General features: G+C 39.1%; 1 protein-coding gene across 6 annotated transcripts in view; it reads right to left on the bottom strand.

Annotated features, from left to right (window-relative positions):
* ILDR2 (immunoglobulin like domain containing receptor 2) overlaps nt 1-15,059 on the bottom strand; it is an 89,188-nt gene that overhangs the window by 8,716 nt on the left and 65,413 nt on the right. For all 6 annotated transcript variants that reach the window (XM_072648748.1, XM_072648747.1, XM_072648751.1 and 3 more), the window contains one exon: nt 835-948. In XM_072648748.1, coding sequence (XP_072504849.1) covers nt 835-948 — 114 coding nt within the window. The remainder of the gene's footprint in view (nt 1-834; nt 949-15,059) is intronic.

Below are 15,059 nucleotides of genomic sequence, written 5' to 3'. Positions count from 1 at the left end.
CCTAATTATGACAAATTCCCCACCAAGTCTGCTATCAACTTGGGGAAGGGAGAAGGAACAAGAGCCTCATAGGTAACTCTAACAGAACTTTGGTAACTAGTCCTCACATGTCAGAACTGCTACATGCAGACACTAATGATATATGGTTACTAAGGATCCAGCCCAAGAATCATCATCGTCAGCTAGACAGGCCACAGGTCTGTGAACGAGCTCAGGGCTGAGGCCCTGACACCAAGAGACTCTTTAATTAAAAAGTCCTTCCAACAACAGTGGCAGCCCTCTGTCTTTCTCCCTGCCCCTCCCTCAATCCCTTGAACCTCCCAGTACTTGGCTGCTTAGGATGATGTAGGCCTCTGGCTGCCAGATTCATTAGGTACTTTCAGTCTTTCTCTCAAATACCTCCTATAGGGAGAACTGCTGCTTGGTCTACAGAGTTGAATGTCAAGGTCTTCTGAGTCAGTGAATAACAGGATTCATTCTCTATATCTTCAAGCGCTCTTTTAAAAACACTTTAAAGGGTGGGGTGTTTTTGACAAATTAACTTTTTTTTCTGTCTTTTCAAACATTTTGATAGCTCCAACAAGGCTCAGGATCCTGATATATAGATACAGTATCATGGGGCAACAAAAGATTCCTTTACCCACCAAATCAGAAGCCTCCTGCTCCTGTTTTCTCCCTGTGCCCACTCAAGGTGAAGTTTTTCCAAGGCTGTGGCACCAGCTGCTGCCATCCTTGACAGTTCTTATCTTGGCAAGCCCTTGTGCAGCCTGGACCTAGTAGGCTACCTCTCAGAGCTCCCAGCATAGAACAAATCAGAGAAGACTTATTACTCACATCTCTCTCTCATCCTTCTGGCTGGATCAAACTGAGCCAGTTCCTTCTCCACATAATAAAGGACTTTCATGGAGTCTCGTTCTTTGTCAGCTTGGATCCGGTAACCTTTGCGAACTGCCAAGAGAAGAACCAGAATAATACAATTGGATTCCATTGAACAAGTATTATTAACCACCTACTCTGTGGCAAGATACAGTGCTGGGTGCTGGCAGCACCAAGATAGAAAGGAAGAAGAGTCCCTGGCCTCAAGGAGCTTACATCCTATTTCAAGGGAAGAGAAGAAGGGGGAAGAAAATACAATAGATAGGAAGCTGCCTCAGAGGCTATCCATTCCAACCTGTACCTTCACCAAGAATCTCTCCTACCAATCAAGCAATCAATAAACATTTATGAAGTATCTTCTATGTACCAGGCCCTATGCTAAGCACTGAGGACACAAAGGTAAAAGTCAGTTCCTGGTCTTGAACAGATGATCTTATGATTCTTCTTTTATGCAAAGGAGCAAGAAAGATTAGGTAACTTGCCCAGGTCACACAGAGGGTCAGGGATGAAGAAATCAGGACTGAGGATTAGAGGACCCACTAGCATAGAGGGCAATCACCTCTGGTCACTAGTGGGCCTGAGCCATGCTCCCTAGAAAGCCTGAAACATAAGCAGTGGGTAAAAGGAGAGGAAAAGTAGGGGAGGAAAGAATGTAAAAAGAGTGAGGGTGAGAAAAGGAGGAAAAGGAGAGAAAGTGAAGAATTCTTTATAGTTGGGAGTGATTGATACCAAACCAACGCCATGGGTTGTCTACTCCTTCACTGGAGCATGTTCCAGAATACAGGATTTAACACTGAGAAGGGACCCTTGAGGTGATTTAGAACAGCCCATCCCTGAGGCAGAATCCCCACTGCAACACAGATGGACAGTGACAACTTCCAGGGACGATGAATTATCCATTTCTCAAGACAGCCTATTCCACTTCTAGAGGCCTTGTTTTGTAGGGAAGATTTTCCTTACATCAAACCTAAATCTTCCTTTCGACAACTTCAATCCACATTGCACCATGGACCCCTGGGCCAAACAGCGTAAGTCTACTCATCTTCTACACAGATACCCTTCAGATACTTAAAGACAGCGCTGATGATATTCATGGGATCGAAGGTTGGATAAAGCAGAATAGGAAGGGATCGCAGAGTCATCTAATCCATTCCCTGCCCCTCTTCCATTTTACAGACAGACTAAGGCCCTGGGAGATAAAATTACATGACAAAGACACAACATCAGAGAAGAGATTTGAACTCTGAACTTAGAGGGGCAGCTAGGGAGTACAGTAGATAGAGCGTTGGACCTGGAGTCAGGAAGACCTGAGTTCAGATTTGACCTCAGATACTTAGTAGTTCTGGGCAAGTTATGAAACCATTGTTTGCCTCAGTTTCCTCAATTGTAACATGAGGATAACAATGGCACCTACTTCTCAGGGTTGGTGTGATTATCAAATGAGATAATAATTATAAAGTGCTTAGCACAGTGCCTGGCACATGGTAAGTGCTATATAAATGTTAGATATTATTATCATCATCATCCACAGTCAGTGCCCTTTCCATTGCCTGGGTGAAGGTTGCCACCTCATCCTTTTAAGACTGGAGAGAAAGTTAATGGAAGTGATTCACAAAGTGTGGCAAATAGTAATGAAGGGCATTGTGTGTGCTTCTAGAGAAAGGCCTACTTTCTATTTTGTGGTCTAATTTTCTAAAATTTATGAGGAGGCAGGTCATAGTGCCCTGAATGTAGGCAACCCTCCGCCCCTCCTCCACAAGCTCTATTTACATCACAGATGAGAATTTTACATTTTGCAGCACTCTAATCACAGAACAGGCACCAAAGACAGTGAAAGACACCCACACACACATTTGCAGGTGCACTGATTATATGAGAACCTGCTGGGCATCTCTTGCACATTTACTTCAAATTGTAGGATTAATTTTAAAAAAAAATTAATGATTCTCAGTACACATTTTTTAAGTGACATCTTCTCTTGGAGGTTAACTTTAAAATCCTTACATGGAGGAAATTATTAGCAATAATGATTTTATTTATCAAGCACTCATTCTCCCATCTCTGCAGAGGCGTTAGTAGAGTAGTACAGACAGTTCAATTAAAATGCAATTATCCTACAAAAATGCTGTGTCTCTTCTGAGGCAGCTTGGTCTACTGGATAAAGCATAGGGCTGGGAATCAGGAGAACAGTCATCCATTTTCCATTCTACCAATGAGTCACTGGGTGACTATGAACAGATAATGACATCTCTGAACCCCAATTTCTAATTCTACAAAATGGAAAGAATTTTACCCTCTTTTCAGTGTGGCTTATGGAAATGCTGAGAGGAGAAGTGAGACTATCAGATCTGAGCTCTCTGTAACCCAAAATATACAAGAAATAACACACATGTATATGTATGTGTGTATATGTGTATATATGTGTGTGGTATATGTATATGTATGTGTATGTGTATGTGTATGTATATGTATATGTATATGTATATGTATATGTATATGTACATGTATATGTATATGTATATGTATATGTTAGGGTGAGTTCCAGTGCTACCTCTTTTATGAAGACCTTTTCTGATTTCTCCACCTGGCAGCAACTTTCCTCTCCTGTGAATTCTAGTAGAACTTTGTTCATATCTATTTTATGGAACTTAATCACGTTCTATTTTGCATTACAATTTGTATGTCTTACTCTCCCAACTAAATTGTCAATCCCTGAGGACTGAGACTGGGCTAAAATCATCTCTGTTATCCTATAAACCATATAACACAATGTCCTGAATATAGCAGATGTTCAACAAATGTTTAGTGAATGAATTCATATCATCTTAATAGTGTTTTAAATAATGGCTCTTGACTAAAGTAGTTAGTTTCTATAAGAACTTACAGAAGAAGTGATAAGGGACCTCAGATATCATGAAGTCCAGGAGAAATCCTTTTTTCAAGATCTCTGACATGTTGTTTTACAATCTTTACTTGGACACTTCCATTGAAGACCCCATAGAAGGTTAGACTACCTTGTAAAGTTGGCCATTTGAATTTGGGGCACTTCTAATTGTTTACAGAATCACAAAATCCCAAGAGTTGGGACTTCAGAGGCCATCCACTCTAATCAACACCTGACTCCCCTAACAAGTGATCAGTCTCTGCTGGAAGACCTCAAGTGAGAGTGGAATTCATTAGCTCTCAAGGTAGCTCATTCTCCTTTGGGATAGAGCTAATTTTCAGGGATAATATCAATAGTAATGACTAGCATTATATAGCACTTGCCATGTTACAGGCACTGTGCTGAGTGCTTTATAAATATCATCTCATTAGATCCTCACAACAAGCCTGAGAGGTAGGTGTTATTATTGCTTTTACAGTTGAGGAAACTGAGGCAAACAGGTTAAGTGACTTGATCTCCAGGCTTACACAGCTAGTAAGTGTCTGAGGCTGAACTGGAACTCAGTTCTTCTTGACTCCAGGGCCAGAGTTCCATCCACTGTGAAATCTTCCTTTTATCTTGTTTTAGCCTCATCCTTAGTTCTGTCCTCTGGACCCAAACAAAACAAGACTAATGATAGCCCTGTGTCTACTTGAAGATAGCTGTCATGTTCACCCCTCCATTTCCTCATCTATGAAATAAGGGGGTTAAACTTGACTTCTGCAAGAAACCTTTCTTGATGTCCCTCAATGCCACCTGGATTGGTTATCTACAATTTACCCGTGTAAATTGCCTTCTTTGTACACAGTTGTTTGCATGCTGTATCCCCCATTGGACTATGAGCTACTTGAGGGCAAGGACTGTCACCTTTTTTTTTTTTTATATCCCCAGCACTAAATACAGTGCCTATCATATAGTGGGTCAGGTAGGTGGTGTCATAGTGCATGGAGTGCCAGGTCTAGAGTCAGGAAGCCTCATCTTCCTGAATTCAAATATGACATCAGATACTTCCTAGATGTGTGACCCTGGGTAAGTCACTTTACCCTATTTGCCTGAGTTTCCTCATCTATAAAATGAGCTGGAGAAGAAAATGACACATCACTCCAATATCTTTGCCAAGCAAACCCCAAATGGGGTCACAAAGAGTTGGACATGACTGAAAAACAACAACAATATAATGTGTAGTAAACACTAAATAAACATTTATTGACACTCTGACTAGACAACCTCTGAAGCCCCTTATAGCTCCAGGTGTATGATTCTCTGATTCTTTTTGCTAATTAATACTGTCCTCTAGATCTGCTCCAGTTTGTCAGTAACTTTCCTTAAATGTCATAAAAATGTCATTTCCTTAAATGTTGTGAAAAACTAACTATATTTCCCTCCATCTTATCCCCCCATTTATACTATTCTCTCCTTTGACCCTGTCCTTTCTCAAAAGTGTTTGCTTCTGATTAACCCTTCTTCCAATCTGCCCTCCATTCTATCATCCCCCCTTCTCTTATCCCTTTCTCCCCTCTACTTTCCTGTAGGGTAAGATAAACTTCCATATCCAATTGAGTGTGTATGTTATTCCCTTCAGGAGGATTATCAATCTCTTTTGTTCTGGACACTATTTCTCTCTTAATACAGTCTAAAATTGGATTATAAATGAGATCTCAACCAGATGGAGCTCCTAGTCTAGTAAGGGAGATGAAATATATGCATAAATAGTATAATGAGACAGACTGCAAGAGTGCCACAGGAGAGGTAAAAAGTGCTATGAGAATCTGGAGAAGAGCCTATTGTCAGCTGGGAAGAGAGCAGAAGATGTCATGGAAGAGATGGCATTTTTTGAGGATCCTAAAAGATGGATAGGAAATGAGCTTGGGAGGAGGGTTGTTCTAGTCAGAAGGAACTGTGTAAGTAAAGCTACATAATAGCAATGGCTGATATCTTTACATATTAATATAGATATGCAGACATATCTATTTGGTACTTGAAGATTTATAAAGGGTTCGTAGAAACCTGAGAAAACTTGTATCAACTAATGTAGAGTTCAACAAGCAGAACCAAGAGAACAGTCTATACAGTAACAACCATCTTGTTAAGACAAACAACTTTGACAGCCTCAAGGACTTTGAGGAATTCCATGACCAGTCATATTTGAAAGGTGATGGGCTCAAGATGCAGAATTAAAATATATATTTTTGGACATGGGCAATGAGGGGATGTGTTTTGCTTAACATTGCATGTGTGTTCCAAGGGTTTAATTTGTCCGTTTTTTTTTTTTTTGTAATGAGGAGAGATAAAATAAATACTTGTTAAATGAAAATAAAATAAAAAGATATATAAAGTGCTCTACATCTATTATTTCATTCGATCTACTCCCTATGTCATCTTGCGTTAGTCACTTAACTTGGGCCTCAGTTTCCTTAACTGAAAAATGAGAAGACTGAGTTAGGCAACCTCTGAGATCCCTTGCAGCACTAGGTTTGTGCCCTATAATCCTAAGGTATGCGTATTCAGAGACGGAAAGCAACTTGCCCAAGGTCAAAGAGGTGGTGATCAGTAGAGATGTGTCATATCCAAGTGCAGTCCTCCTGCTACTGATGTTTATATCATGGATTCTGTCCAGCCTTTCTTTTGGCAAGCAGACCAATGTCATCAGTCAGAATGCAGAGTAATCTAAATTCTCGGCTCGGGACAGCCAGATGGCAACAGGCTAAGTAAGGATCCTCTGGCCAGGACACCAAGTGGTCCAGTCCTCTCCCTATGTTTCTCTCTTGATCTCAAGGTTACTGAATGTCCCATCCTTTTCTTCTTGCCTTTATCTTGCTGTTCCTGATATTTTAGTATAACAGATCTTCAAGAATAGTAAGACCAGGTAGAAGGAGGAAGCAGTGGCATGTGGGACATGACTTCCTACTGATGAGGCAGTGCAAATTGAATCAGGGAATCTTAGATTTTAATTTTAAGAGACTTTGAAAGTCATCTAACCCACCTTTCACCCTATATGGAATGCCTCCTATGACAACCATGACAAATGTTTAATCGATATTCCCTTTAGCAATCTCCAGTGATCAGGCAGGCACAAGACAACCTATTCCATTTTTCAGACAGCCTTAATTGTTAAGGAGGCTAATGATAACAAACTGAAATTTGTTTTCCTGTACTTTCCCTCTCCTGGGCCTTGTCCTTTTAGAACTGAGTCAAAACAAGTCAATTCCTCTTCCTTTTTTATTTTTTCCCTGCTCTTTAGATACAGATTTAGATGTCCTAAATTCCTTAAACTAATCCCAGTTTGAGTTACTTATAATCTGGACCACATACATATTTTAGATATCTCTCTGATTCTCACAAAATTCATGACTGTACATATTATGATATCATATAGGTCGTCATGTTCTCTGAAACCTAATGATAATCTGTACACTTCATGGTCTATGAGGAGAGTACTAGTCCAGTTACTTGGTATTACATTATATCCAGGGTCCACTGTTCCACAAAAAAAAAAAAAAAAAATTTTTTTTAAATCTAAAGTTGGTTTCCTTGTCATGCCAGCTGGGACTTGAGTGATTTCGACTGCTCTTCAAATGAACTTTGGAAGCCATTGAGGGAAGATGGTGCCTAGTTCTCTTTATGCCTGAAGGAAGTCATGAGTTTGGGTTTCAGTAGCTAAAAAATGTGGCAATGCCTCCTTAAGATGTCAGAAGTTAGAAATCTTCTATTGGTCAACCACACTGGCTTAGCTATTTTTACCACAGAATTAACCGTTTTATTGTTGACTACGTTAGAATTTTACAAGTTATAGTGATTTAAGCAGTTCTGTTTTTAAAGTAACTTACAAAAACACAGAGATGTTTGCATATTATGCATCCAAAGAGACATCTGCTTATGGGTTATTAGTATCATTGGGATACTAACTCTATCAGCAGCTAGCCTGATTGAGAAGGCATAGTTTTGTTTTGATCAGATGATAATTTATTGATCTTTAGCACACTTTCTCACATAATTCATGTAAATGTACAAAGATAACACATTTCAAAAATGTATTCCTTTCAAAATTCATAAGATAAAAATTCAGATTCACCACATTAGCAAATCAAAATGTGTTATCTCTACCTCACCTCCTAACTTTCTTCCTCTTCCTTCCTTTTGCTCTGGAACAGCAATCAAATCAGGACTCCCAGTGCTTTTGAAAAGACTGTGCCAATCAACTCTCCCATCACTCCATTCACCTTCTGGGTGATTCAGATCAAAACTTTCTCTGCCAGACTTTCCTTGACCCAAATAAGAGCCAGAGAATCTCTCTCTTTTAAATATAAATTTCTTGAGGGTAAGGAAGTTCCTTATTTTCTCCATTCTTGTCCTCAGTAATTAGTACAGCACATAATAAGCACTTAAATACTATGCATTCATTCATTCACTGCATTCATTCATTTATTTATTCCTATTAGGTAATTTCACTGATCAGGCTAATTAATAATGAAATAGTTATTCATCCCAATCTGATCTGTGTCATAACTCACTGACATAGCAAAAGTCAATAGTACCTGGAATATTTTTATGTTATTATGTTTATTTACATAATAGAGAATGATCCAAAGCCCTGGGAATTCTAAGATGGTGGTGATATTTTAATGAGAAATATGCAATACTCCTGGCTAGAGACATCTTTGGAAAATTTTTTTTAAGAAATGTGTTTCAGTTTAGGGTCAATAAATGATTTATCTTTGCAATAATAGTAACAACAAACACAACAGCCAGCTCCTTAATGTTTTATAAAGTGCTTTACAAATATTATTAGGATATTTACATCTCAGGCTCTCCAGCTCATTAGCTTAGCCAGTTTTTATTTTAGTGGAAAGGAGAAAATTCAGAAAATTCAAACTGATGCCACACTTTAGTTCCAGTTAGTGTACTTGTAAAGAAATTTTATCTTAATCTTTCACCTTAATTAAAATTCATGTTATTTGCTTGACAACTAACTCTTACAACCAAATTTCAATTTATGGAATTGCTATCTTGGTAAAGAACAGCCCAGGACACTTCAAAGGGAATAAAGCTTAACTCTTCTATTCTGTCCTAAAGGGCCAAGCAATGTTCTTTATATGTGGTTGAATGGGTACCATATTCCATCTCCAGGGCAATATCAGCTCAGGAGGGAGGATAATAATGCTTTCATTTTGCATGTCATATGTGTATGTCTGTTACAATTAAGCATATTCAGACACATACACACACATTATCAATCTTGTAAACATGATTCCAGAAACCTACCCATAGATACACTAGCCCACTCATTTCTCCCAGAGGAAAAGCAAGCAGGGGCCAGGATGAAAGGAGTGAGGAAGAGGTAATCAATAATCTGTCAAGAAATGAGCATTTATTACAAGCCTACTATGCACCAAGCACCATAAAAATGAGGAGGCCAGAGACACTAGGTCATAAAGTACGTGGAGGGAAGTAAGAGGTAAGAGAACTGACAGGAAAAGGAGGAGGGGGCCAGGTTATGAAATGCTTTAAAAGCCAAACAGAGGATTAGTATTAACGCATACACATTTGGGGACAGAGGGGCTATCAGAGCAATGAGAAAGTACTTCTATTTCTCATGCCAAGCTCTCAGTGCTGTAATAATCAACAAGATAGGCAGGCAGGTGTCCTTAGGCGACATAAGCCATTCATTAGTGGAGACTTCAACCAAAGTTCATTCAACTTGGATGAGGAGGCTGGTTTTGTTTTCTTTGATGTTAGGAGGCTGGTATGTTCTTTTAAGTGCTTCTGGAGCTTTTTGGTTTCAAGGCGCTAAACAAATAAACATCAACAGAGGCTGTGATGTCTCAAAATTATTGCAGAGATGCCTGGAATTCTTAATAAAAGTCCAGGAAATTTCTAGGCTTGTAGGCAACAGAAGAAGCAAAGAAAGAGAGAGGCTCTCCTTTCTGGTGAAGAGCCCTGAGCACTTGTTTCATTCAGAAACTGGGGGCTGGAAAGACCTTGCTTATATAGCAAGCTACATGTGCTCCCACAAGCAGGCACTGATTTCAATATGCTTCAGAAAGAAGCCGGGTTAAGATGTGAAGAATAATAATACTAATACCTACCATCTGCAAAGTACAACCCTATACAGGTAGGTACTATTACTATCCCCATTTTACAGATGAGGAAACTGAGGTAGACAGAGCTTAAGTGACCTGCCCAGGTCATTTAAGTGAGGCCACATTTGAACTCAGTTCTTCCTGACTCCAAGTCTAAAATTCTACCCACTCTATCACTTACTTGTCTCTCTTAAAGGCTTATTGACCAGATTTTAACTCTCAGGCCTCTCAAGTTCTAATTTTACTCAAGTATTTGTAGTGCCCTGACCATGGCTATTTAAGGTCTAAAAATTATTTTCTTTAGTTCCAACAAAATATAGCTCTTTCTTTGTAAATAGCAAATGCAACCCTTTATTCAGCCTGCTTGTCTCCAGGAAGCATTTTTACCTAGGCAGGTGGAGTATAAATCCTAACCAGCATGCCCAAAGGATCCTCTCTGCTTCCTTCTTCAAGAGCAGGCTGCTTAACCACTTGAAACTGTACACATGCTGAAGCAATCCAGTGTGCCAACTTACACAGCATGCATCTCACTCCTTGCTAGAGTCAGTTGGGGATTTTTGTATATCTGAATCACGTCTGGATATTTTCTGTAGTGTAGTTAAAACTCTACAGTGTTCTCCCTGGCTCACTCAGAGGGGCCATTCACAATCTAGTGGTTAGAATGACACTACAAACTTATGTAAGCAGCTCTTTCTCGGCAAAATCTCTAACCATCATGCAAAAATTAGGCCTTTAATCTCCTCTATGGAAGATGATAAGGATTATCTTTTGTGTGGATACAGAAGGACAGGATATGAGGCACAGAGGAGCAGGAATACAAGCATACTAGTTTCAAGGTCCCAGATAAAGTGTTAGCACAACAGGTGCCCATTGATTGGGAAGTGGCTACACAAGCTGTATGTATATGAATGTGAGGGAATATTTTAAGTTGTTGGGTTGATTAGTCATGTCCAACTCTTTGTGACCCTTTTTGGGCTTTTCTTGGCAATGACATTGGAGTGGTTTGCCATTTCCTTCTCCAGGTCATTTTACAGATCAGGAAACTGAGGTTAAATAGGATTAAGTGATTTGCCCAGGGTCATATGGCTAGTATTTGAGGCCAGATTTGAACTCAAGGCCTACTGACTCCATCACTGGCACTCTATTCACTGTGCCACCTAGATGCCCCTGATAGAATATTGCCATATCTTAAAAAAAAGAAAAATATGGAGAATTCTATGAACTGGTCCATAGTGAAAAGTAAGCAGTGTCAGAAAAACCATATATAATGATGACTGTGATAATGCAAATGAAAGGAGCAAAAATCTGAAAATGAATGTTGTGTAATTATGACCAAATTCGGACCCTGAGAAGAACTAAGAAAATATACTTCCTTCCTTTCTTCACTCGAGAAGAGGGTTCTAGGCATGCGGAATATTACATGTAATGTCAAGGGGAGTATTTTGCCGAATCTCTCTGTTTTGAAATATTCATTATAAGACATAGCTTTCTAGGTGGGGAAAAAGAAAGCTACATATTCAGAAATGCATATGACAGGATATAAAAAGAAAAGGCATTCATAAAAATAAGAATTAAAAAACATACAAAGTGTTTTGCTACATTTGCTTTCAAATACACAATAGTCAGGTTTGTTTAAAGATGCTCAAATCAGAGCAATAGCTACTTGATTAAGTATGATTGTGTAATATATCATAAAATCTCCATATGGATTTCATAGGATTTTGAGGTAGAAAATCAAATACCTCACCATTTACCAATGAAAAAAATGGAGCCCAGGGAGGTTTAGAGACTTGCCCAGAGTTTCACAAGTAGTAAGTGCCTCAAATCCAGGTTCTCGGCCACAGAAATCTGGTATCTTTTCTACTACACAACCCAGATTCCCACTATACCACCTATGTGAGTTTGATAAATAGTTTTCGATGATTACAATCTTCCTAACATAAGAATAGCATAAAAATTATAAAATAAGCTGAGTTCTATTTCTCTGAAAGAAAAAAAATCCCTCGAAGAATATTTCACCTAATCCAACTTTTTTCCAAGCTAGCAGTAGTTAAAGAACACCTACAAGATGGCACAAACACCAGCATTGATGGGACTTGAGGTTTGTTGTGTAGGTGAGGACTTGGAGACCCAGAAAATCTGAGAGATCTGCTCAAGGTTATGTTGGAAGCAAATATCTCACCAACTGCTAGTGACCTCCCTCCCAAATTACCTTGTTTTTCTTTAACCATTTGGCATCTATTTGCATTTATTATCTTTATGTTTATTCTGTAAATGCATATATGTGTGGACATACACACATATATACATATATATGTATACACGCAGTCTCTCAATTAAGATGGAAGCTCTTTCTTTCTTTTTACATCCCCAGCAACTAGCACAGTGTCTGGCACACAGTAGGTATGTAATAAATTTATTGATCAACTGACCAAAGTAGCACAGCTGCGCACTGAACCGAACCCAAAACTCTTTCCACAATACCACATAGCTCATCACCTTAGGTTGCCTCTACTTAACACTATTAATGTCAAGAAGTCATTAGCAATTCATTGGAGAGCTCCATCATGAAGAGTTGATAAGGATAAGAATGTCCACATGCCTGAGCAAAGTTTGATAAAATGGTAGGTTGTGCCCAACACAACTGGATTGAAAGAAATATGAAAGAAGAGGAGTTTTCATCAATAAAGGAAAATCAGAACAAGAGGCTACATCCAGAAATGGTGGGGGTAGAGGAGGAAGGAGAATGATAGGAAAGATAGAGACTTTTCCTCTATTTCATCTCTCAGGAGACTGGAACCTGTTATTACTCCCCTTTACACACTCTATGATCTAGCTACAACTGGCCTCCTTACTGTTTCTGACATTTCATCTCTTGCCTCCATGTTTCTTCATTGACTGTCCCCCATGCCTGGAATGCTCTCCCTCCTTACTTCCATCCGTTGGCTTCCCTGGTTTCCTTCAAGACTCAACTTAGATCCCACATTCTGCAGGAAACCTGAAGTTTTTTGAATGGTTGTCTCCCAAATTAGAAAGTGAGCCCCTTGAGGTCAGGGACTACATCTTTGTCTTTCTTCACCTCCTCAGCACTTGGCACCATGCCTAGCACATATTAAGTGTTTGATAAATGCTTGTTGATTAATCATGTAGTGATCACTCTATTTTGTCCTCAGGAATGGGAATTTCTACCAATAGTTACAGGAATAGGGAAGCTCTCCCTCTCAGAGTCTACTTCCCTCTCATCTGAACTAATGCAGTAGACTCTGAGTTGGCTTTCCTGCCACAAACCTCTTCTTTCTCCAGGTCATCTTCCACACATCTGCCAAAATGATCTTCCTAAAAATCAAGCTCTGACCATGCCTCTCCCTTATTCAATAAACTCTGATAGTTCCCTGTTGCCTCTAGAATAAAATGTAATTGCTTTTTGGCTTTTAAACCAAACATTTTGGCTTTTCTTCTCCACAAAACATTGATGATAAAACAACTCAAACGAAGCCTTCTGCCCAAGTTGCATAATAAAGCCTTCACAACTTGGTCCTAAGCCCCTTTAATAGGCAAACTAGAAAATGTCATCTATGCCCATTCTTTCCATGTCGTCTCCTCTTACTCACTTCTCAAGCCTTTGCAATCTCTGAATCCTTTGCTGGTTCATCATCCATATCATGCCACCTAACTATGACAATACCCCCAGGCTTTGTCCTGGGCCCTTTTCCCTTCTCTCGGTATAGTCTCTCATTTGGTGGTTTAATCAGTCCCATGGGTTTAATTATACCCTATGCAGACAACTCTCAAATGTATATATTCAGTCTTAGCATAGCTCCTCACCTTCACTTACAAATCTCCAACTGCCTATTAGGTATTTCAGATCAGATATTCTATAGGTTCAAACTTAACATGTCCAAAAGAGAACTTGTCTTTCCCCCAAAACCCATCCTCTTCTCACTTTCCTATTACTGCTAAGAGTACCACAATAGTGATTCCACTAATGGATTCACCCCTCATATCTATTCATCAAATCTTGTCATTTCTACCTCCAACACCTCTTCTTTCTGTCAATTTCACTCTACTCACATAGCCACCATCTTGCTTTAGTATCTTAATGCCTCTTGACCAGATTATTGTAATAGCCTCCTAACTTAACTCCCCACCAAGTCTTTCCTCTCTCCCAGCCATCAGCTGTCAAAATGATTTTCCTAGAGTACAGATCTAACCATGTCACTCTCTTACTCAATAAACTCTACTGGCTCCCTATTGTTTTGAAGATCAAGTATAAACTCCTGTTTGGTTTTTAAAGCCCATTGTAATCTGAACATAACTAACACATTCTTCCCTTTCCCATACTTTACAGTCCAGCCAAATGAATTTCTCTGCTGTTCCTTACACGTGATATTCCATCTTCTGTCTCTTCAGTTTTGCACTGCCTGTCATCTATGCCTGGAATGTACCTTACATCTGTCTTTTGGAATCCCTTGCTGCCTTCAGAACTTTCCTCAGGTACTACCTTCTACATGAAGCCTTTCCTGATCCTCCAGCTCCTAGTAGTGCCTCCTACTGCCTAAAAATTTTATGTTGCATTTATTCCATATTTATGCTGTATATACTTGTGGATGTACATGTGTTGGATAGAATATAATGTCATTGGGTGGAGCGTAAACTCTTTGAGGAAAGATAATATCTCATTTTGCCTTTGTATCCCTTAGCCCCTAGCAAAGTCTGGCACATAACTGGTTCTTGATAAGTGCTCACTGACTGGTTGATATTTGAGACCTGAAAATAATCATTGTCCCCAATAAGATCCACCTTTATCCAATATAATATACTTAGCTACAGAAGGTAGATATTATTACTCAAAGGCAGGGTTAATGAAGCAGAAAAAAATCAGGCTTTTATCCCTTACTAAGGTTTGATATACTCCTCAAGTTTTAACTGTCTTCTCTGTGCATATGAATTTGCAGGTGATCTCTCTAGCTTTGACTTCTCACATTCCAGACCCACTTTTATAAATGCCTGCAGGAAATTTTGACTTGTTATTGTATTTCAAAATGAAAAGAGAACTCAGAGATTATCTACTACAGTGATTCTCAAAAGAAAAAAAAAGGTCCCAGAGATTTTTTCAGAGTCTGCTTGGTTAAATCTATTTTCAAAATACTAAAATATTTGGATTCCCATATGGTAAATGT

The sequence above is a fragment of the Notamacropus eugenii genome, chromosome 2, assembly GCF_028372415.1.
Source record: "Notamacropus eugenii isolate mMacEug1 chromosome 2, mMacEug1.pri_v2, whole genome shotgun sequence".
In the NCBI taxonomy this organism is placed as follows: Eukaryota; Metazoa; Chordata; class Mammalia; order Diprotodontia; family Macropodidae; genus Notamacropus; species Notamacropus eugenii.
This window is presented reverse-complemented; position numbering and strand designations above follow the sequence as displayed.